The sequence below is a fragment of the Neovison vison genome, chromosome 3 (genome assembly GCF_020171115.1).
Source record: "Neovison vison isolate M4711 chromosome 3, ASM_NN_V1, whole genome shotgun sequence".
NCBI lineage: Eukaryota > Metazoa > Chordata > Mammalia > Carnivora > Mustelidae > Neogale > Neogale vison.
The window spans coordinates 32,444,029-32,468,588 of NC_058093.1; the positions used below are offsets into that span (position 1 = coordinate 32,444,029).

Consider the following 24,560-nt stretch of genomic DNA (forward strand, 5'->3'; position numbering starts at 1 on the left):
CTCCCGGTTTTTCCTAAGAAGGCGTGTGTCTTCTCCAGCAAAGGTTTTGGCAGAGCCCACCGACTGCCCCGGCTCCAGTCCAAACGCCTCTGCCAAGACAAGTGTAACCTGATCTTCCTGCGGAACCTCAAGGCCCAGACTGGAGGTTCATCTCTTCTCATGTACCCGAAGTGGTGTTTCTTCTTACGGTTTCCTGCTTCAGAGGGCAGAAACTTCCCCATGATGGATGGAGCTGATCTTTCCCCTTTCATGCTGGGATCAACAATCAGGGAAGAGCGGGTTTTCATTACAAGTAGTTTCTGACCTACCGAAACACACCCAGGTGGCTGGCTGCCAACGGAGCAAATGGCCCCACTCACTTCAAACCGCGGTGATCACGTGGCCCACAAACCAGGACTACCCACAGCAAACCTGAAACCGGGGCAAAGTATCTCCTTCATAGCAGTGGACCAGTAAGCCACTCTGAGCAGACATACCAATTCTAAAATTCATGCTCTTAAAAAAAAAAAAATTCATGCTCTTTTATCCTATGCATATATCTGTTGTGTAAAATTATTAGGGAATAGCTTCTTTCCATCATCCCCAAGGTCTTCCTCTGTACCCTTTGCAGTCCCTTCCCTTCCACAAGCTCTAGCCAACCAAACTGCATCTGACTTTTCTAGAATTTCATATATGTGGAATCACAGGTAGTCTTGGGTCTGGTTTCTTTTGCTGAGCATGCCCTGGGAACCATTCATAATCTTCAGTAGATCATCCCCCCTCTCCTTTTTTCAGCGGTGGAGGGGGAGGAGAGAATCTTAAGTAGGCTCCATGCATAGCACGGAACCTGACATGGGGCTCAATCTCATGACCATAAGATAATGAATGGCCTGAGTTGAAATCAAGAGTTGGACGCTTAACTGACTGAGCCACCCAGGCACCCAGCAGTTCCTTTTTATTACCAAGAAATACTCATTTGAAAAAAAGAAAAGAAAAGAAATACTCATAATATAGATGTAGTAGAATTTATCCACTCAGCTGCTAATGAACATTTGGTGGTAGCTACTATATAACTTTCTTCTGTTCCCACCAGTGGGGCATGGAGGTCCCACGCCTTGGTCTCACCAATACTGGGTATGAACCAGTCTCTCAAATTATAGCCACTTTAATTTGTATTGTAGTTTCTATCTGCATGTCCCTGATGATTAATGACGGTGAGCCTCTTTTCAAATGCTTATTTCCTGTATCTTCTTTGGGGAAATACCGGTTTAAATCTTTAAGTAGGCTGGATACAAACCTTTTGAGGTTTTTTGTGAGCATATCTCACTTCCTTTAAATGCTGTTAGGTTCTGCCTACAACAGATTTGGGAAAGAACAGGATAGTCTGTATGTTCACAGATCTTGCTAGGTTGGACGCTGCTGTCTTGACTCAAGGCCGTAACTGGGTGGGGCTCCTCACAGGAGGCTCAGCAGAGCTCCAGAAACAAAGCCCTTCCTCACTCCATTAACTATTTCTACTGGAACTTAAGGTTTTACGTTTTGTGTTCATGTCATCTTAACAGTAGCTAAGAAACATTAGACCTAGCTGGGGCACCTGGGTGGCTCAGTGGGTTAAGCCTCTGCCTTCGGCTCAGGTCATGATCTCAGGGTTCTGGGATCGAGTCCCGCATCGGGCTCTCTGCTCAGTGGAGAGCCTGCTTCCTCCTCTCTCTCTGCCTGCCTCTGCCTACTTGTGATCTCTCTCTGTCAAATAAATAAATAAAATCTTAAAAAAAAAAAAATTAGACCTAGCTTTTTTCACTATCAGTATCTACTGGAAGAGTCTAGATCAAAGTATAAAAGTAAATCAGAAGGCAAGACAAGGAGGACTGACAGAAAATTAGCTTCAGAGGAGATCCAATACTTCCCTATAAGACAGAACCTAGTTGCTCAATTAAATATTAAATGCCACGATTTTATAATACTGATTACAGTGAAATGTATGGCCTAGGGCAAAAGTAATTTTTCACTGTTCCCGACGTTCCCGCTGCACGGCTGTCACCATGTTTAACTCCGCCGGCAGAGCACAGCTATGCAGCAGGGGCTCGGTCTCAGGGTATCAGGGAGTGAAAACACCTCTGCACATTCAAATATTTCAAATACCTGCGACATTGTTTTCACTTTAAAATAACTTCAACGGCTGCAAGACTAACTGCTAGACTGTCACTGCTTCCTAATGGTCTCCTAAAAATACTGTTTCCCAATGCTGAATGTCAAATGTGAGCACTGACTGGAAATCTTCCACTCGCTCCTACTCGAGCGCCCTGCATCCAAATCCGCTATCTGCGGTTTCATCCGTTAAGCCTCCGGTCCTGTGCTCCTCTGGGCTTTTCCTAACCACGTAGCTTCACGGACACCGTGTTCACACAAGCTGGCCTAACGCAGGGAGTGGGCGGCTTTTATCCACCGAGCCAGAATAGCTTTCTACTTTATTAAACATTAAAGCATAAATGGATACTCCCTGTGGGGAGGGCTACAGGACACCAGGGAAGGCGAAGGGGACACGCAGGGAGAGAGTCACACAGCGGAGCCCCATCTTCACAAAAATGGCTCAATATTGATTTCCAGGGAGGAGCAGGGCATGGTCAGCTCAAATTTGGTGATGACGTCAGGATGAAGGACCCCAAGCTTCCCGATGCTCTGACCCCTGGCAAAGATCTCCGCGCATCTCCCAGGGAAGAAAGCAGGGCCTGAAAAAGAGGACAGAAATCAACGTTTCTCCTGGCAAAAGCATCAACAGGCATTTAACACCTAAGTTTTTCATTAGGCTGCTGGAAAAGTAAGTTTTTTAAACCACTGGCTAAGAAATAAAAGTGCCATCCTCATACTTTCTAATCTTGAAATATTTGGTATTACAGCAAGAAACTCTTAAAAGGAAAAGGTTAAGGGCAAATATGAAAGTCAGGGCCCTGCATGGGTTTTTGTTTTTGTGGGTTTTTTCATTTGTTTGTTTGTTTTAATCATGGGGCTCCAGGAAGGCAGAAGAGGCTGGAGGAGCACAGCTCGAGAAGTCTTCAGGGAGCTCGGGGAGCTCCGCAGGGAGCAATGACAAAGGGGAGAAAGGAAATGTAAAACTGATGACCTTGCATGGGAAGAACCTGTTTTGAAACGGGTTTTTCCATAGTCCTACCTGCTGGATAAGAAGTCTACCCTGAATCCATTTACGACTCAAAACTCACTTTTCTACCTTCTTACACAGAGAAACAAGCTGCATGGTCACTGGCAGGCTCAAGCTTTGCTACCAGAATGCAACCCACATTCCTGCTGGAGAAAGAACTTTCTCAGTAGTTTCAGAGCACCTTCCTTAAAACCCATGCTCGCAAAGGCGAGCACCAAACCAGTCTGGGGTGAGCCCCGAGTTACTTAAGACAGGTGGGAAGTGCTCTCTTCTTCTGGGTATCAATGCACAGGGCTAGGGCTCAGCGAACCAGGAACTGTTATGGAGGTCCAAACAGCTAAAAACAAGCAACCATCCGGGCCCACTCCACACTCGCTGATGAGGGCCACAAGAGTTCATCAATGCTTCAATGCTCGTGCCCTACTCAAGATTCAAAAAAGGCTGACTCATTTCACTTGCCACCAATTTGAAAAGAGATCAGACCCATAGCTCCCAACTGATTCAACCAAAACTTTTACCGGAATGAACTAAAAATACCCAGCAGGGCTGGGCCACAAGCCTGCAGCCTGCCATTTCAGAGTGAGTGCATTATTTATGAAAGGATAAACTGCTGAGTCTCTACTAATGGCTCCAAGGTCAGCAGGATGAAGAAATCCAGCACTGGCGGGGGAGTGCATGCTGCTAACAAGTCATGGGTACCAGCCACACCGTAAAGATGCAGGACAATTCCACCTACCTCACAGTCAGCCTAGAACGATGTGTGTTTATATTCCTGAAAAACATTTTTAATTGTCATTCTTAATCCCCAAAGCACCCTGAGCTGGAACAGAAGGTGGCCTGTTCCCCACAATCCCTCAAACTAAACAATTCTGCCTCACTGTCTTATTAAAGCAAGACTTTCACTGCACTGCCTTTGAAATAGACGGCCCTGCACATTACTCCACATCTGGGGACAGGGCAGAGAGGGAACTCAAAAGACACAGAAACCCAACTGGACTGATAATGTAGAGCCTTAGTGAGATATGAATAGCACTAAATCTATTAAAGATGGTCTACTTATTTTTAAAGATTTTATTTGTCAGGACAGAGGGAGAGAGCCCAAGCAGGGAGAGCAGCAGGGAGAGGGAGAGGGAGAAGCAGGCTCCCGGCTGAGCAGGGAGACAGATATGGGACTCGATCCCAAGGTCCTGGAATCATGACCTGAGCCACCAGGTGTCCCAAGTTGGCCCGTTTTGACACTATCAAAACAAAAACCCAATTTACAAAATTCTGCCCCCTCTCCCTGGCCCAAATCTTCAAACGACAAAAAAGTGAAGCTGATATAAAGCACTAATGCTAAGCAGTGTAACCAAGAATCAGGAAACCTTCACTTCACCGTGCGTCACCCCTTTTTTACAGAACTATAGCGGAACACCCTTCGCTAACTGGAAAAAACAACAACAACGAAAAACAAAACCAGCCTATTTTTAAAGGTCATCCAGAAAGGAAGCTTAAGGTCTTCTCTGGTAACCTTGCCATGTTTAAGAATCCTCAGTGTGTATCAAAATCCTTCCTTTTTATCTACAAATTCCAATTTGATTGGATTCATTTTAACTGAAGCATAAAACCAGACTATTTTAGAATCTAAGCCAGATGTGCTAGTTCTAACAATGTTAGCAAAATAAAGCTTAAGAGATAAGAACTTAGAATTTTTACTTCATAAAACAACTTTTTGAATCAGCACTTTTTAGCGAAACCAGTTACCTTCTTCTTCAGTGAGCAGGCACGATAATGCCATCTCTGCCCCTTTCTCCAGAAGTCTGGACCACACTTGGCTTTAGCTCATTAACCAGTCAGGTCTCAGTCAAACAAAATGTTCCTATTAGTCAATACAATTTTCCCTCTTTCCAAAGAAAAGCAAAGAAAACTGAAATCTGTATGTTGCATTATTTAAAACATACTCAAGTAGGAGAGTATTCTACCTGATGTAAATATCAAAAGCTCTCCGTCCCGCACACAGATCTGTCAGAGCCCCTGTCACACCCCAAATCACCCCCGGCCAGAGGGCCTTCACTGCAGAGGAGCTGCTTCCCAACCGAGAGGGCGCCAGAGGGGTCCTCTGGCCTCTCAACCAGTGCTAATCCTCCCCTCCCTCCCCGCATGTAACAATGACATTCACTAATGGATTTCTATATAAACTTTGCTGAAAACCGCACACTTTAGCCTATAACGACCATGATCATTTTCTTGCCATTTTTCATTTCTCACAAAGTCAGATGATGATAGGAAGCCCTTAGGATTTGCTTCCTCTCTGTTTAGTTAGAGCAAGGCTGCAATTTTGTTCTTCACATGCACAAGTTGAGAGGCACACAGAAGGGACTTGACTGATGGGTGTGGACTAGAAATCCTGAAAGAAAATACAAGACTGAGTGGTCGCAAACAAACTCTGCAGCAGAAAGGAACCGCTCTGAAGAAGGCAGTCAAGAGAGCATTGCTTCACTACCGAAACAAGGGCACGCACCTGCTAAGGCAATTCGGCCCAAGTTCAAAGACAAGGGCATCTCCCATCAGCAGCATTGTGGTTGTGCTCAGTAACTCGGGTGGAGGGATGGGTCCCAACACTCTAGAGCTGGGACAGGAGGCAACTTAAACCGGCCTTTCCAGAAGAAGTCACATCCAAATAGAGCCACAGTCTGGGTCTGGGCTTGTGAAAAACCACACCCGGATGGCAGTCAGAAGCCACTCTAAGCCCCTCAACAAAAACCAAACAGATGCTTCTGGAGAAAGAGCAGCCTGCTGGGTCCAGAGACAAAGTTGTCAATTCAAGGAAAACCATGTTGTCCTATGAATGGGAAATCTAAAACTCAAATTCTAAAAAATACAGTTGCCTACCCTTCAGGTATCTAAGCCCAAAAAGAGTTCCTGGTTTGCTGTAAAGACTCCAATTTTCAACCTGTGCCCCCAACACTCCACGGCACAAAGCCCCTCAGCCCACTTTTCCACCTGGTTCCTGACACGGATTAAGCGCTCCGCTTTGCTGGTATCCATCACAGTGAAACAGCCTCCAACATAAAACAGACCTGGGGGAAAATAGCCCTCTCTTGCTGAAATCCATGTGGAAGCCCAGACAAAAGAAACATCAGTTAAGCACAAGCAAGAATTTAATTTCCAAAACTTAGTGGGGTGTAAGTAAGTCCCTTAATTAAAGCTTTTGTAGCATCTCCTCGAGGTCTGTAATTGTCTCTCTGTGCTCAAGCGGCAGGACCACTTTGAGGACCTTGGGGGTAATTCTCGGCCAGTAACGCAGCCCAGCACCCAGTCTTTAGCACATTTTCTGGCTAATTGACCTTCAAAGAGTTTGTGAGCTCCCACTCTTGCTCGTTGCCAAACACCTTTCACAGTTTCTTTTTCCCCTGTCTTTCTTTTAGAGTCGTACTATAGGCCCAAAGTTTGGATAAGCTTTCCACAACGAGTCACTCCTGTAATTTTATGAAGCATCGGAAGTAGAGGTTTTGGGCGGTAACTGAGCAGACCCCTAATCCGAACGCGGGACAGGTTATCAAGCATGAGGCCCTTCATGCCTTAATCTTCAACCCCTGCCACTGGCTATATTCTACTAATTCATCTGGTACTTAAGTTCGCCATCTCTAATAACCATCTGACTCACAATTTTATTTTTCCCTCTCTTCACATCACTAAGACACTTTGGGATTCAAATCTACACACTGTTAACTGCCTTCATCACCCCGATTTTCTCCCAAAGAAAGGTAGGAACAAAATGAAAAGAGGCAAGGAACTCTGAGAAAGGACTGAGTGTATATCTCATGTGTCAGAGCAAAAAAGAGAAACCATCACTGTCGGCTTAAATACAAATAAATACAAAATGCATAATTCTATTGATACAAGGGATCAGTGGGTCAACTGAGTGTGCTTTAAATCTGTTCTAAATGACCAATGATGTAATATGCATAACAGAACAGGAATAATCACTTGACAGGCTGGTCCTAGGGGGTGGCCCTACCAAAGCCTACCTGTCCTAAATCCCTAATTCCAAATACAATTAGATATATATAAAATAATCCATTCCATGGTGCAACAGTCCATCCTAGGAAGAACACAAAGGACAAAAAATCCCCAGTGTTCCATTCTCGAGTGAAGCCAGCAGAGCACGGCACAGAGTGGGGCACAGTCAGAGCGGAAGAGGGCTCACACCATGCTCCTTTCCCTACGCAGGACGCGTCTCCCGGTTTCCCAGCAGCTCTCTGGGCGTGCTGTAACCACAACTGTCTAACTCGGCTGCCAGCACCGCAACCCCTCCCTTTCCTTTTCTGAGTGGCGTCGGTTTAAAGGAAGAGGAAGGACAAAATAAAGGGCTTAAAACACACACACACACACACAAAAACTGGGTACACACTTAAACTGAACACGGGAGCATGGCTGGTTGTTCTCCAAGTTTTCAAGGCAAGAGTTTTTGAGCGTACAATTAGAGTTATACAAAGTGGGGAGAACCGAAGGGGCAAGGGGGAGGCACGATGTAGGCAACATATTAACTTATTAAAAAAAAAAAAAAAGGTAGGAATAGAACAGAAAACAATCAGAATAACTGAGATATATGCCCGCATAATTTATTTCCCCCAATCTCAGTCCACTACAGTTTGGGAGAAAATACCTCTACAAAGATCACTTAATTTGTAAGTGGAGACTGAATAATTTCCAACTGGTAATATAAAACACCCATTTTCCCTCAGATGTATACAATTCTTCACCTTACATCTGAAGTGAAATATTTATGGTACCTAAAGTCTTTAAAGAGAAGGGATCTAATCCCTTGAGTTTAATGGCTATCTTTCATCCCTTTCAGAAGATCAAAAGAAAGAAAAAGCCCTTACACAACTTTACAGTGCTAATCCCAACACACCTGCAGACATCATTAACTCTTAAAGCGAAGGCAACCGGACATGAGGCGGCCGGGTGCCCGCTCAGCCCCACAGCACGGGACCAGCGAGGACGCCTGTGCCCATGGCAGCATCCTAGCGAGACACGACAGACAAAACCCTACTGGATCCTGGACACTTTATTCTTAAAAAGTAATCAGCAGAGCCCAGACTATCTAGTCTTTGAATAAAAAGGAGAAATGTCTTCAATAAAGCACATTTTAAAATAAATCACCACAATCAACCTTATAAGTTTTTAGAATCAGAACTCCGAAGTTTCCCAGTTTTATTTTGTATAGAGAAATGTGCCATTTATTTCCATGGATATCACTTGACATTTCTTAAGATCTACTTTAAAGTTTAATCTTACGTGCCTCTCATACACACTCATATTTAAAAACCTGAAGGTGGTCAGCAATGTTCGAAGAATTTAAATGTGATCCATCCAATAATGATTTGAAATCAGGCTCAAATTTACTTGTATAAAACCAAAGGATTTTAAACTCCAGATTAAAATGTGCCCTATCTCTACTGGTTTTGAAATTCCTATTCTAAAATAATGCCACTATCTGACATGTAAGTCATTTCCCCCAAACTGTCACATTTCTTAAACACTCATAGGATGGTTTTAGAATTACAGCCTCAGAAATAAAACACTTTTGGTGTTTTATAAAATAAACACCTATAGGTGTTTTATAAATAAAACACCTAGGCATCACCTGCCTTCCTGGGCCGATAAAATGGTTCTTTTCTAGTTTTTCACCTATAAAATCCTTTAAGGATACAATTTCTCAAGCCAAATATGAACAACTTTATTAATTTCTTCACAATTATAGTGAAATAACAGATTATTACAGGGCTAATTGGGGAAAAAATGGGAATATGGGGTAAATAAGATTAGATCTATAATTTCACAATTAGTTAACTTACTATTCAAATTCAGACCTTTGGCCACAGTGCAGTGAACAGAACTTCCAATGTGTAATTATGCTGGATGGGCTTTAGTTACAGAATTTGATTACTGCTGACAAGTAGGGAATGCAGGAGAAAACGGAAAGAAAACAGAGACTGTTAAAGCCAGAGTACCCGGCCTTCTACTCCTCTCCTTCCATCCCCAGGAAAGGCAGTGCCTCCTCAGTCCCAGCGCAGCCCTGGCCAAGCCCCTGAGGACAAGCAAGCTACAGATGGGTAGAAAGCGAAGCACAAGGAGATTAGGAGACCTGCCCAAGGCGAGCAACAGTATCGGCTACAGCGCGCTGAAGGTGCCGCGGCCACGGACAGGGGTGCCTCCTTGTGTGGGGCCCAGAGGCACAGATGGCCTACAGGATAGTGTTCTCAACCTTTTGGTCAAGCTGTCCATTTCATGTTTGCAAACTCCTTCTGGTTCAAAATAAAATAAATAAACAAAACTTGAGAGGGAATAAAACGAAACAAAACAAAACCTGACAACCTCTAACCTTAGGACATGCCAAGTACGCTCTGTAAAATTATGAATACAACATAATATTGACGACACGGAACAAACCCCCAGGCCTTCCAGGGAAAAGAGAACTACGTTTTTCTGATCTCACACAACACAGGCACCCTTCAAGAATAAACACCCTTCAAGAATCCGGAGTTTATTCTAGACAAAGCTAGAATAACGTGAGCAGCTCAGTCAGCACCACAGCGACACCAACTAAACAGGCGAGAAAGAAAGGCAGGTCTGTCCGAACTCGCGGCAGAGCCTGCTGCCGAGGCACAGAAACTCCCGCAGGGTCTGCACACTGGCGAGGGCTCTGAAGACCCTGTCCGTGCTCTGTTTCAGAGATGAGAAAACGGTACCAAAGAGGAGAGGAAATCACCCAGCCGGGCAGCAGCAGGGCAGAGACTCTGTCTCCAGCGCTACTTCGCTGAAGGGCAGAGCTGAAATCTGCCCTGGGTTTTTTACTCTGGAGAGGAGCTATTCCAAAGTGCTGTCCCAAGCTTACCGGACTCTCAACAGCTCTGTGGTCCAGGCGGACAGACCCCACCATTCCCACTAGAGATGAAGACACTGCCACGAGAGGACTGAGTCCTAAATCACCAGGAGCAACATCCAGGGTTGTCTTCACTGTCCCACAGCTGACCACACATGCGAGGGTCTAACAGAACGTACTCTTCCTGTCATTTTAAATGGTGTCTCTACCATCTCAGGATCTGCATTTCAACTTAGTTTATATTCATACATGTAAAGAGATTTTTAGCATTTCCTGTATGTGCCATAGTGTTGCCAGACTCTAAAAGTATGTTATGTTGGAGTCCTTTCCAATTACCCACTGTTACACAGAGGGCTTCTACAATACACATTGCTTCTTGCTCTTTCTTGGTTTCTTTCCCTTGGCCAAAAGTAATACCACACAAGTTTAAAAAAAAAAAAAAATCGAATCCTTGTCTAGCTCATTAGATATCAAAGTGTTCAACAACAGACTTCTAGCAATGGTAGCAACAAACCCCAAACTAACACTAATAAGGATTATGCGGATCCCATCTTGTGTGACACCAATTAAGAAATACCTTCCTTTGCATTGTACCAACTACTACCTTTTTTAGTTCTACTGGTGGGTGAAAACAAAATGCTTCAAAGCAGCCAAGGAAAATAATTTTAAGAGAAGGTCTCTGTTCAAAGAATGTAATTCAAGCAAGCCAGGAGACTTTAGGAGTTAAGAGAATAATCAGAAACGTTTCTCTTCCGGAAGGGGAGTGCCCAAGTTCAGTGGCTGAGATAACAGCATTGATAAGAGACATACCAGCTACTGACAAATGTTAGACACATCAAAACAGGTCTTACCGTAGAAACAGGACATTCTGGAACTGTTCAGGGCAAAGCATTTTATCTGATATTTTTGCTCCAGTGCTTACTCTTTACGGCCTTCAGTATCAACTCAGAAGAAATAAAAATCCTGAAGCTACAGTCACGGTTTTCCTTTCCAGTAAGGCAAGGAAACAACTGCCTGCATTTGCTATTATCCTGGGCAGTGTGGTGGGCCCCACATTTCTCCTTCCACCTCTTCTTTTCCGCACAAGAGCACGGCTCTCACGAAGGCACGGTGTCAGAGGCCAGGGAGATTTTTCTATTCCACCAAATTAGCCCCCATTCTTTGTGTTAATACCTGAGATTGTTATAAAGGGACCATATTTCTGCCCCTTCATAATTAGAAAGGCAGCTAAAAATCAAAGCATCTCTTAAGTTCACACTGATATGCACCAACTTAACCGAGGTCAGATCCTTTCCTGAGAAGAAAAATGTTTTTCACGGAACAGAGGAAACAGGGAAGAGCACGAGGGTGAGTGGGGCGAAGGCGCGCGGCGCAGACGGCCTGCAAGGGCTGCAGCACGGCGAGGCCAGGGCTCCTTGATCACTAGCTGCCACCTCACCTCTGGCCTGGGCTCCTCGATCACTAGCTGCCACCTCACCTCTGGCCTGCCGGGCCTAGAACAACCCCTGGCAAGGAGATTCCACTCCTGAGCCCCACCCCGCCTGCGTCTGCAGTTCTCAGAGCTGTTTCCAGGAGGGAGGAGCCCACGGCTACGTCCCCCTCGTGACCAAGAGCACCGCTTTCTCAAACGGGTCAAGACGAGGCCAGAGCTATTCAACACCAGCGTAAGCAAAGTAACTCCTCAAGATCCAAGTTCTCGACTGGGGCCTTAACGAAGTTAATTTGTCCTTCTATCATTTATTTAAAAGCTTGGAACACTGAATGTCGATCTGTGGCATTCCTGCAATCAATGATAACAGAAGACTAAGCTAAATGGCAGAAAGCAGTCTCTCTGAACAAAATCTGGGGAGAGAGAAAAGGTGCTGGCGGACGAAAGAAGCTCTGGAGAAGACAGATATCTAACGAACATATGATTATGGTTCGGCTTCCCCAATGCCCCAAAGTGACAGTAAAATAGGCATTTCTCATCTTTAAACAAAGCAGATTATGGGTTGATATTTAAAAATCAGGGACAGCTGGGTGGCTCAGTTGGTTAAGCAGCTGCCTTCGGCTCAGGTCATGATCCCAGCGTCCTAGGATCGAGTCCCACATCGGGCTCCTTGCTCAGCAGGGAGCCTGCTTCTCCCTCTGCCTCTGCCTGCCATTCTGTCTGCCTGTGCTCGCTCTCTCCCCTCTCTCTCTGATAAATAAATAAAATCTTAAAAAAAAACAAAAACAAACAAACAAACAAAAACACAAAAAGATTTAAAAAAATAAAATAATAAAAATCAGCAAGCAGGGGTGCCTGGGTGGCTCAGCGGGTTAAGCCGCTGCCTTGGGTTCAGGTCACGATCCCAGGGTCCTGGCATTAAGTCCCGCATAGGGCTCTCTGCTCAGCAGGGAGCCTGCTTCTCTGCCTCTCCCTGCCACCACTCTGCCTGCTTGAGCTCTCTCTCTCTCTCTCTGGCAAATAAATAAATAAAATCTTCAAAAATAAAAAATAAAAATAAATAAAAATCAGCAAGCAATAGGTTATTAAGGATCCTGGAGTTTTGCTTGCTAAGAAAAGGGAAGATGTTGGTCAGTGATTTTTTAACAACCTTTTAATTTCCTAAGCCGTAACAGATAGTAAGCTATTAGCTACCGAACAGTGGGAGTTACTACATCAAACTATACCTTTGGTTCAACTAAGCAAGGAGGGAGCAAAACCGAGGCTGCGAGAAAAGTGCTGGCATCCAGTGGAATGACTTTGTTATTCTAAAAGGACAGAAGCAAAAAACCCAAACCAAACCAAAAATCAACAACCCCACAAATACATCACTCTAAACAAAGTCCTTGGGTGGTTATTAAGTTGCAAAGTGCTCTGAAAGGATGATGGATACCAACATTTGCTCCAGCTCCAGGACAAACCGGACCATATACAGAGTCCTCTACTTTGATACAAACAATTACAGAATAAGGCCAACATATAAATACACCATCAGCTAAAGGTTTTATAAACTTCCCAGTTGCAGTACAGATGTTTCCTTTTGGAATAACTTTGAATCTTATCAATATATTACATGATTAAGGTCTAACCTCAATTTCTAAATATCTACCTTTACATATAAACAAGACATTTATTTTAATGCTGGAAAAGACTGCTAATGGGCTAAGAGGGCTGGGCTGATTAAGGAAACTATCATGCCAACTTTGATTGTGCTTGCCAGTTTCTTAAAACAGTTCCCAAGAGTTGAACAATGGAAGTTTTCTTTTCCTCCAATAGTCTGACCCATTCAGATATCCTCGTGTTTTCTTTTGTACCTGTTCACTCTAACAGAGGACTTCCAAAAATCATTCTCTCTTTTAAAGATACCAAAGATAGAAGTTCAGATCTCTTCTATTCTTTCATGGATTCCAAAAAAGCATTTACCCTAAATTTAGAAAGTTAAGCAGTATCATTTAAAAAAAAGAAGAAGAAAGCAAGCAAGCAAGCGGTAACTGGAAAACAGCATGTATCAAACTCTCCAAAGAATATGGAAAAAGAGAAAACTGGATCTATTCCTCAAATGTACTCAGGATAAATTACAAACAGGTAAGAGGTGTGAATGTAAAATAAAGAAACACTTAAGCACTAGAGGAAGCATGGGGAATTCCTCCCTCATCATGGAGTAGAAGAAACTTTAGGACTCAAAATCCATACGCAATACGGAAAAAGCAAATTTTACTACATAAAAATCTACATGGCAAAAACCAAAAGAAAAAAAAGATAACTTAAGAACTTATAAAGAATGGTGTGATGTACATCACAAAGGGTTAATATCCCTAAACACATTAAAAAATTTTAAAACAGAGAATTAAAAGACCAACATACCTGAAGAAAAAATAAGACACAGGAACAGGCAGCTCACAGAAAAAGAAATAAAAATATCCTAAAACATGAAAATATATTTACTTGCTCATAAGAGAGCGCCAATTAAAGCTACAGTAGATACAGTTTTCCTCCTGAAAGACTGTCCCCCAAATAGAGAAGTCTGACAAGTCTGTGAACCCAGTTCAGGAAAAAAAGGTCCTCTCATCCAGTGCTGCTGGGTTTGTACAACGCCAGAACACAAGCCTTCTGGAGGAGTATTTGACAATATCGAACAAACATATGAATTTACCCTTTGTCCCAATAATCCCATGCTTCAAGCAATCTGTCCCAAAGAAACACTAGCAAAAATACTAGATAACATATGCACAGGGCTAGTCACTGCGGCATTACTTGCAGCAGCAAAGACTGGAAAGACCCTAATTACGTCCATCGAAAGGGAATTAGCCGAATCAACTGTGGCCCTCCAAAGCAGCGCTCTGAAAAAAGAAAGCAGCAGATCTCCCTCCCTGTGTGGCTGCAGTGAGCTTCAGATGCAGATTAAGTGAAAAAAACAAGGTACAGAAAAAACCTTATGTAAAGTATCAACTCCCGAGTCAAAACGTGGAGAATACACACACGCATTTTTAAAAAACTGTAAAAGGTAACTGAAAACTAATAAAAATCATAACCTATACAGGCAGTGAGGGAACAGTGTGATGGGAATAGAAATGGAAGCTAGAATTCTTGAAATACACTTCATTTTGTAAGCTATATCTTAAGTACAAAGAAAACTGAGGATAACATTTAATTTATTGTAATAATCATATGATCCATTTTTGAAAAACATGTAGCGTGATAACACCCAAAAAACAAATAATCAAGTCAAAAAATGGGCAGAAGACATTAACAGACACTTCTCCAAAGATGACATACAAATGGCTAACAGACACATGAAAAAATGTTCAACATCATTAGCCATCAGGGAAATTCAAATCAAAACCACACTGAGATACAACCTTAAACCAGTCAGAATGGCAAAAATTCACAAGGCAAGAAACAACAAATGTTGGAGAGGATGTGGAGAAAGGGGAACCCTCTTACACTGCTGGTGGGAGTTCCAGTTGGTACAGTCACTTTGGAAACAGTATGGAGGTTCCTCAAAAAGTTAAAAATAGAGCTACCCTGGGAACCCTCCTACACTGTTGGTGGGAATGCAAGCTGGTGCAACCACTCTGGAAAACAGCATGGAGATTCCTCAAAATGTTGAAAATAGAACTGCCCTATGACCCAGCAATTGCACTACTGGGTATTTACCCTAAAGATACAAACATAGTGATCCAAAGGGGCACGTGCACCCGAATGTTTATAGCAGCAATGTCCACAATAGCCAAACTATGGAAAGAACCTAGATGTCCATCAACAGATGAATGGATCAAGAAGATGTGGTATATATACACAATGGAATACTATGCAGCCATCAAAAGAAACGAAATCTTGTCATTTGCGACAACATGGATGGAACTAGAGCGTATCATGCTTAGCGAAATAAGTCAAGCGGAGAAAGACAACTATCATAGGATCTCCCTGATATGAGGGAGTGGTGATGCAACATGGGGGCTTAAGTGGGTAGGAGAAGAATCCATGAAACAAGATGGGATAGGGAGGGAGACAAACCATAAGTGACTCTTAATCTCACGAAACAAACTGTGGGTTGCTGGGGGGAGGGGGGTTGGGAGAAGGGGGGAAGGTTATGGACATTGGGGAGGGTATGTGCTTTTGGGTAAATTGGAAGGGGAGATGAACCATGAGAGACTATGGACTCTGAAAAACAGTCTGAGGGGTTTGAAGTGGCGGGGGGGTGGGAGGTTGGGGTACCAGGTGGTGGGTATTATAGAGGGCACAGCTTGCATGGAGCACTGGGTGTGGTGAAAAAATAATGAATACTGTTTTTCTGAAAATAAATAAATTGGAAAAAAAAAAAATAGAGCTACCCTATGACCCAGGAACCGCACTACGGGGTATTTACCCTAAAGATACAGATGTAGTGATAAGAAGGGGAACAGGCACCCCAATGTTCATAGCAGCAAGGTCCACAACAGCCAAACTGTGGAAAGAGCCAAGATGCCCTTCAACAGATGAATGAGTAAAGATGTGGTCTATATATACAATGGAATATTACTCAGCCATCAGGATGAATATCCACCATTTGCCTTGACATGGATGGAACTGGAGGGGATTATGCTAAGTATAATGAATCAAGCAGAGAAAGACAATTATCATATGGTTTCACTTATATGTGGAACATAAGGAATAACATGGAGGACATAAGGAGGAGGAAGGGAAAAATAAAGGGAGGGAAATCAGAGGGGTGACAACCCATGAGAAACTATGGACTCTGGGAAACAAACTGAGGGTTTCAGAGGGGAGTGGGTGGAGGGCTGGGTTAGCCCGGTGATGGGTATTAAGGAGGGCACATGTTGTAATGAACACTGGGTGTTATAAACAATGAATCATGGAACACTACATTAAAAATCAATGAAGTACCGTATGGTGACTAACATAATAAAAAAAAGAAAAACACACAGAGTAAGCAAATAACATAAGCTCAGTAGGAACCGAGATTTTCAATGTAAAGGAAAGAACTATAAATATAAAGCCAAGTATATGAAGTAAAAATCCTCTAATCCTAAATATAAATTGGAAATATCCATATGAACTCAATGTTTTCTCATTTAAAAGAGGACCAAAAAAAAGCCACCACCAACAACAACAAAAAAACCCCGATTTCCTCAGCTCTACACACCAAAGTCCTAGAAACAACTTCTTTAGTAGCAGTGTGCAACTTCAGCACCCAGATGGCGAACTAAATTAGATTTCTCACTAAAAGGAACCAGGGCCACTTGGAGATACACCTGCTTCCAGGTCTGCCACCAAAAATACACAGGAGCCCAGAAATGTTTTCTATATTATCACCAGCTTTAGAAAAAGGCTCCTCCATGCCCGGTATACAACCATTTCCCCTTCTTCGTTTTAGCAAGAACATCCTAACAAAGGTTTCTCAAGACTTAGAGTCTTTTCCCTTCTCTTCAAGAACTTTTCAGGCAGAAACCCCCACCCTAGGCACCGTGTGTCCCCCAGATCAGGTAAGAGAAAGTTCAGCAAGGAGCTTCAGAACCTAAGGGGCTGGGGAGGGTATCCACAGGTAAGCAGAGTGATGCGGAGGCAGAGTGATGAGCAGAGCAAACGTGCAAGGGGAAAGACGGAGTCAGGTTACAAACGGGGCACTGTTCAAGTAAATAAAGAACTTAGGAATAACAGAAGCCAGGTTTTTCTCTGGTGAAGAGACACACAAATATGGACCAAGAGAAAACTGGAATGAACCATGAAGGTCTGCATGGCATGGAGGAACTGCTGTGGACTTACGGGCTTCACAATACTTACAATGGAAGAAGATGTGTGTGTGCATGCACATAGGCATGCAAATAAATCTTACCCCTACGAGCAATAAACATACCCTAAATCTTGGCTTTTACACCACTCCCTAACAAACAGAATCAGGATGGAGAAATGGGGCAATGAAAAGTTCCAGATAAGCCTGAGAACATCTTCTTGTACCCAAAGCAAGGGAAGGGTAATAAGTAACAGGAACATGTTAAAAGGACACAGAAGGGGCACCTGGGTGGCTCAGTCATTAAGCATCTGCCTTTGGCTCAGGTCATGATCTCAGGGACTGAGCCCTGCATCAGGCTCCCCACTTGGCGGGAAGCCTGCTTCTCCCTCTCCCCCTGCTTGTGCTCCCTCCTCTCTCGCTGTCTGTCAAATAAATAAAATCTTTAAGGAAAAAAAAAAAGGACACAGAAGCCAACTTGAAGGACACTCACTTGCCAAACTGGGGACAATGTGAGCATCACAAGAAATGGTTATAATGGGGACGCCTGGGTCGCTCAGTTGGTTAAGCAGCTGCCTTCGGCTTAGGTCATGATCCCAGCATCCTGGGATAGAGTCCCGCATTGGGCTCCTTGCTTGGCAGGGAGCCTGCTTCTCCCTCTGCCTCTGCCTGCCATTCTGTCTGCCTGTGCTTGCTCTCTCGCCCTCTCTTTCTGATAAATAAATAAAATCTTAAAAAGAAAAAGAAATGGTTATAATGGATTAAAATATTGAATAAGAAATAATGAGTCTATACAGATATAAGTAGGAAGACACATTTGGAACAGGACACTTAAATAATTTCCAAGATCTCCCACATGGAGGAAGGAATAACTTTACAGGATACCCTAGTCCCTACCACCTTAATGATGAAAGTGGACAGCATCAGATATGAAATAAATGGAGACTGGGTGCCACCTGAGAAGATAGCAGCATTTCTATATTTCTCCAAAGATGCTTAACCTGAATCTAACAGTGAGAAAACCATAGACAACCCAAAAAATTGAGGAATGCACTAACACGCTCACTCCAAAAATGAATAAATCTTAAAACAACAACTCTTTTCAGGGTCACTCCAATGGGTAGATGGACTGATGGTTGGACAGATCTTAAGAAGGAAACATCCTATCTAAATATATGCATACGTGTTTTGTTCTCTATAGTAATATTTCCTGTTGTGGGAAATGCAACACCTTATTTCATTTTGTTCCTTTACCCTGACAAAATATTAGACATCACACATTATTTTAAGTGACTAATTGTGTTGAGTAATTTGAGTTTATCAGACTAAAAAGGGACTGCCATATTACATTAACTCCTATCATTAACTCTTCAAATTATCAAAGAACTTAAGAAATGTAAGTTCAATCAATGTTTTGGAAGATTTTCCCTTTTAAGTCAGTGTTAATGAAAAATATCCTTAATTTCCAGTACCCAGAAGTGTTAAGACACTGTTAGGTACCTAGTCTTCCTGAACAACTAGAACTGGAGGGCACCCAAGTCTTGGCATGTCACTGCTGACTTAAGAGAAGCGGGATTCACAGCAATCGTTCTTCACAATGTGCCACTCCCTGTGACAGGAGGCCTGTTGTTACTAGAATCTTAGATACTCTTACCCAGGGCATGTAAAAGAACAGCAAGTGAAACTATATAGTCAGGAGTGAGAATATCTAACCATCGTCAATACAGCATTCATGAACTTCCTGCTTTTCTACCACGGTGGGTCTCAAACTTCTTTTTTAAACAGGGATGCTTTGTTCAAATCTTACTTGGAAGTATATATACAAATGGTTTGTTGTTTCACAGCAGCCCAGGAGACGTTGTAAAAGCCATTCCCACACAACACATTCCCTGGGAATGGCCCAGGTCTTCATCAGCTGTAAAAACGCACACTGGAACAAAATGCCAGTGACTACCAACAAGGCGTAAGTGCGTCCACGAGAGGAATATCCATGAAGGTGCCTGGACTGAACACTCCGTATGTGGACAGGAGAGGGAGCCATCGAAATAGTGCTCAAAAGTCAGAAATAAAGGGACACAGCAACTAAGAGAAAGAACAAATGATTTTATTAAGAATTTTAAGATGACTTAGAAGACTACTTCCATCAAGAGGGAAACTTGATTCCATCACCTTAGAGCGGGACAGCACTCAATTCTCCCAAGGAGTTCAGGCAGGTAGAAATTAAACTATAACTTGTAAGTCAGGATTGGTTCTTTTTTTTTTTTTTTAAAGATTTTATTTATTTATTTGACAGAGAGATCACAAGTAGGCAGAGAGGCAGGCAGAGAGAGAGAGGAGGAAGCAGGCTCCCCACCGAGCAGAGAGCCCGATGCAGGACTCGATCCCAGGACCCTGAGATCATGACCTGAGCCAAAGGCAGCAGCTTAACCCACTGAGCCACCCAGGCGCCCCAGGATTGATTCTATCCTTGAGAAAAGAAACCTCTGAATACAAATGGCTTAAAGAACACAGAAGTTTGTATCAAAGGCAAAGTTAAGTGCTCTGGGGAAATAGGCCTTTATTCTGAACGCCCACGTGTTCCGCTGACTACTCCACATTAAACCCACCTAGGGATTCATCCAGTGTGTCCCGCTGCTTTTCTATCCACCCATCCATCCATCCTTTTAACCTTCTGGATTGGCCACTGAGAGGGCTGAGATTTAGTCGACCAGAATGCATCCTTCCCTAGGAATTCACCGGACGGTGTTCATAACCAACACACGGCAGCACACCCACGTGCCAAAACCAGCCGCCACCGAAGTCGGACCAATGTGCAAACCTGCGACCTGAGGAAGGTAAAGCCGTCTTATACATGAGATGAAAATGGAGTCGTCAAAGTTACCACCCAAATCCTCTAATTCTCAGCATCTGGGCACTTGAAATAAGCTAAAAATGAACTTCTTTGTATTGGGGCCATGACCTTTTCCACAGAAGAGCAGAAGCCAGGTTCTAGCCTGGAAGTAGGAAAGAGAGGTGTATAAGGTGGCAAAGACGTTTTGCCCACTACAAACAGCTGGACTGCAGCAACTCCGAAGAACTCACGCATTCACTGCACCAGGCTCAATACTAGGTCTTGGGGGCAGAAAAGGAGGGGTGAAGAAATCTTATAAATTACAATGGTTTGTGGCCCTCCAAAGCCGAATCCAACTCTATCGTCTTACTCCTCAGTATTCAGTTCCTCTCACTGGGTTGTCCTGGGCATCAAAGGAGCAGCACTGACATGGGAGAGAAAGCAAGTATACACAAGACCAGTCAGTAGGACACAACCACAGCGACAGACGGCTGTGATTCTGTGGCTGAAGACTTGTCACAGCTCATGAAGCCAAGTCAAGGGTGGCCCGCACACGCGCAGGGGCTGCTGTCAGCTGCCTTAAAGATGATGTTCATGTCTGACTTCAAGAGCTTCTGTGCATGGCTCAGCCTTTGAGAAAAAGAAAGTTTCTAATTCAAAAAGTTATTCAACACGTCATTAATTATATCATGTGCCAAAAAGAAGAAACAGTGACAATATCCGTCTACTAGCTAGTTATTTCTTCTCAAGGAAAAGTTAAATTCACTAATGATTAAGAAATTAATGTCAGGGGCGCCTGGGTGGCTCAGTGGGTTAAGCCGCTGCCTTTGGCTCAGGTCATGATCTCAGGGTCCTGGGATCGAGGCCCGCATCGGGCTCTCTGCTCAGCGGGGAGCCTGCTTCCTCCTCTCTCTCTGCCTGCCTCTCTGCCTACTTGTGATCTCTCTCTGTCAAATAAATAAATAAAATCTTTAAAAAATAATAATAAAAATTTAAAAAAGAAATTAATTTCAGTTGTTTTACTTCTGAAAAAAATGTTTTAAATGACAAAATTGGCTTGTATGTAATTTGACACACTATTATTTGTATAAGTAAATATACCCGAAAAGTTATTCAATAGACACAAACTTTCATTTAGAACTTCAGCTATTTTTAACCTTCAATTTTAAGAAGGTTCATACTTATTCCTTTTATGTATGAAGCACAGCTCTACATGGAAGTACGTAATATGCAGGGGCAAATAGAAAAAGGTCTAAGAAGGTTCGCTAGAGGACAGACAGTAAGAGCAAGCTGAAAAACGGGACAACATCTATCAGATGGACAATGGAGCAGAGTCATCCAAGTGGAGGGTCCAACACACCAGTCTGCTGAGTTCTGGCACATCAAGTAAGTCTCCGCCCCCCACCGCACAAAGTGAAAAGAGCACCAGTGCAGGGAACTTCGTCTGGCCCATGTAAGAGAAGGAGGCAAAAACAAACACTCCAAACCATGGGGCTAAGTGAACTGTATGCTAATGGCTCGAGCGTCAGCACCGTGGCCCCCGGTACAGGGCTGCTCCCTGCGTGGGGATCACGGCTGCTGTGACACTGGCTCCAGCTCTTTAATCCCTTCCAAGAAGGTAACAAAAGCTGTATTTGAAGGCTTGCCTCAAACACAAAAAAGAGAAGCAGAGGAAAGAAGAACTGTTTTTACACAGAGTAATAAGGTCAGGAAGCTTAAACACATCTAAACCTTTTTTCTTTTAAGCCTGATGCCTTAAGAATGATGCCTCTGCTGGCAACTAGTGTGGACACATCATATGGATCCCCCTTCTACTGGCGTCCAGAACAATTATGTAAATCAAACCATAAACGGAACACCTCCACTTCAACAGTTGTTCAACAGATCTGCTGTATTTCCAAGCTCAAGTTACACTAAAAACCAGTGTGAAGACTAGAAAAACCTCAGTTTCACCTATATTTTTTTAGCATCTGAAATCCTTCACAGGTGTCCTAAAAAAGGAAAAGGTCATGACCTACAGGTCAAGTCGATGATCATTAGGTGTTACTGTAACAGAAGGTCTCTAAAGAAGCACCAGCAGCACATATGGTGCAGGATTAAATGTGTGTATTCCTTACACGGTTATTATTCATTTCACAAGATGAATTCTGAGCAGCATGAAAACTAGAATGGTCAAAACTAAAAGCTGTAAAACCTGTCTCTTAGGAATCTTATCTCAAGTTAAACTGAAGTTTTTTGAAGAACTGTAAATAAAACAAACAACTCAGTAAAAAAGTTAAAAAGGGGAAAAAATACAAACTAAAGTCAATGCAGCCAACTGCACACAAAAGCCTACCACCTCCTACAAGAAATTATTTTTGCCACTGATTTGCCCAGCAACCATGTAACTGTCCTAAACACAAAAACATTGAGATTTTTTTTTCTTGCCCAAAAGTGGTTTCTGAAAAAGATAAATACATTCTGACATACATAATTTAGTTTGCAACAAACCACAAAAGGGAAGAAGCTTGGGTGGGGGGGAGAAAAGGCAATATATATATGCTGCAATAATCTGATCAAATGCCACTAAAACACTGAGCAAACCCTTCTGAAACCCTCAAAGGGCTCCACAGTCTGCTAAAACGTTCAAGGTCCTCCCTCCCCCTTTAACTGTCCTTATTCTATCACCAACTCCATATTCTGTCTCATGCTATGTTAAGTGCACAGGTGCTCAACAAGGAAAATTCTAAAGCTAAGCGACATGGCTTCTAAGTCCGGCTGTAGCCGCGAGCCCTGCGTGCTCCTGCACAGAACCCTCAGGCTGCAGAGAGCGGCTACCTAAGGTTACCGGGGCACCTGGGTGGCTCAGTGGGTTAGGGCCTCTGCCTTCGGCTCAGGTCATGATCTCAAGGTCCTGGGATCAAGCCCCACATCGAGCTCTCTGCTCAGTGGGGAGCCTGCTTCCTCCTCCTTCTCTCTGCCTGCCTCTCTGCCTACTTGTGATCTGTCAAATAAATAAATAAAAATCTTTAAAAAATAAAAAATAAAAAACCAAAATAAACATGGTTACCCTCTGATGTCAACAGAACGCCTTGGGATCAATGCAGTGATCGATCAAATGAGCTTCCGGATTTCTCTCACAATGGACAGGGCCACATTTCTCAAAGGGAAATCAAATTCTATCCACTTATCACCACCAAACAGCACAGCACAAAGGGAAGTCCATGGTGTTCATTAGAAAACACAGAAGAAATCAAGTGTAACTGCCAAAGAACTGACACTAGCAGGGATCTCTGGCAAACAGACTTAGCTCAATTACAAATGCAAAGCCACCAGGGACTTTTAATTATTAAAAAGGAAACCATATGCCAGAGTAACAGAAGACAACTCAGTAATCAAGAATGGTAGGAAATGGTAACCCTTAATCCGTTTCTATTCTTTACGATACTTTCAAGACCTTTTCTTTGCAGAAAAAGCTATATACAAAATCACAGTAAATCGGTGGAAATGATGTAGCTAAACACGCTCCAATTATCAAATTCCTATATTTACATTTTTACTTAGGAGATATGTACATATATCTATATGATCTATATATGTGAGATTTTAGATGAATACCAGCTTTACTACTGACTTATTCTGACAAACCACTTACTTTAAGTGTTGATTTCTTTAACCATAAAAAAGTCCATGTTTGTCATTAATCAAAATAGACTTAGAAAAAAAAAAGGCTTAGAAATGCCTACTAGAAATGAGGAATTATTATTTAGAATGACAGTAATTCTCTTTGGTTTGATGGCTCTTACAGAAAGCGCTTAGAAAAAAAGATGTGGCCAAAGCTGGTGATAAGGACACTAGAAGTAAATACCCTGTTTTATTTACCCAGAATAGCCAGTTTAGATATACTGAAATATGTACTGGTCCAGGCCACCCGTATACATAAAGAAGTTGTACCATAGCTTTTAGATTTCGTAGACATCAAAACTTTAAAATGTTAGAATATTCTACTATGAAACCCTAAATAAATTCAAAAGGAAAACAGACTATTGACTCTGTTCTCATACTAAATCAAAACCATAGTAACAACTTGGTCTAAAAAACTGAACATAAAGATTTACAACCACATGAAATGGTTACAATTTATGAATGCATTTTCTAATTAAAAAAACAAAACACAACTCCAAACCAAAACAGAATCTACATATTAGGGAAATTAAGTGAGAAGCATTACGTATTTTAGCAACAAAATAATAAAGGATTTCAATACTGCCACAGGTTTAGAATTACAAAAATCTGAAGATCAACATATACTAGCTGTTATTATAAAAGTTTCAAGTGGCACATACCATGAAATTTTCCAAATTCTAAGTGCTACATCTTCTACCTTTCAGAAGTTCCTTGAATCAGTCTTCTCCTTGGAATAGCTATGCCTAGTACTGAAGTTCAAGTCCACACCCTCACTACTATAATTTAGTGTCTATCACAGTATACACACTCCAATACGTTCCAACCATGCTCTCTACCCCTACTCTCTATGCCACCCAA

General features: G+C 42.7%; 1 protein-coding gene across 1 annotated transcript in view; it reads right to left on the minus strand.

The window, feature by feature from the left end:
• Positions 1 to 2,429: 2,429 nt before the first annotated feature.
• FARSB (phenylalanyl-tRNA synthetase subunit beta) overlaps positions 2,430 to 24,560 on the minus strand; it is a 71,774-nt gene continuing 49,643 nt past the window's right edge. Inside the window, exon 17 of the mRNA XM_044241691.1 lies at positions 2,430 to 2,708. Coding sequence (XP_044097626.1) covers positions 2,557 to 2,708 — 152 coding nt within the window. The 3' untranslated portion in view covers positions 2,430 to 2,556. The remainder of the gene's footprint in view (positions 2,709 to 24,560) is intronic.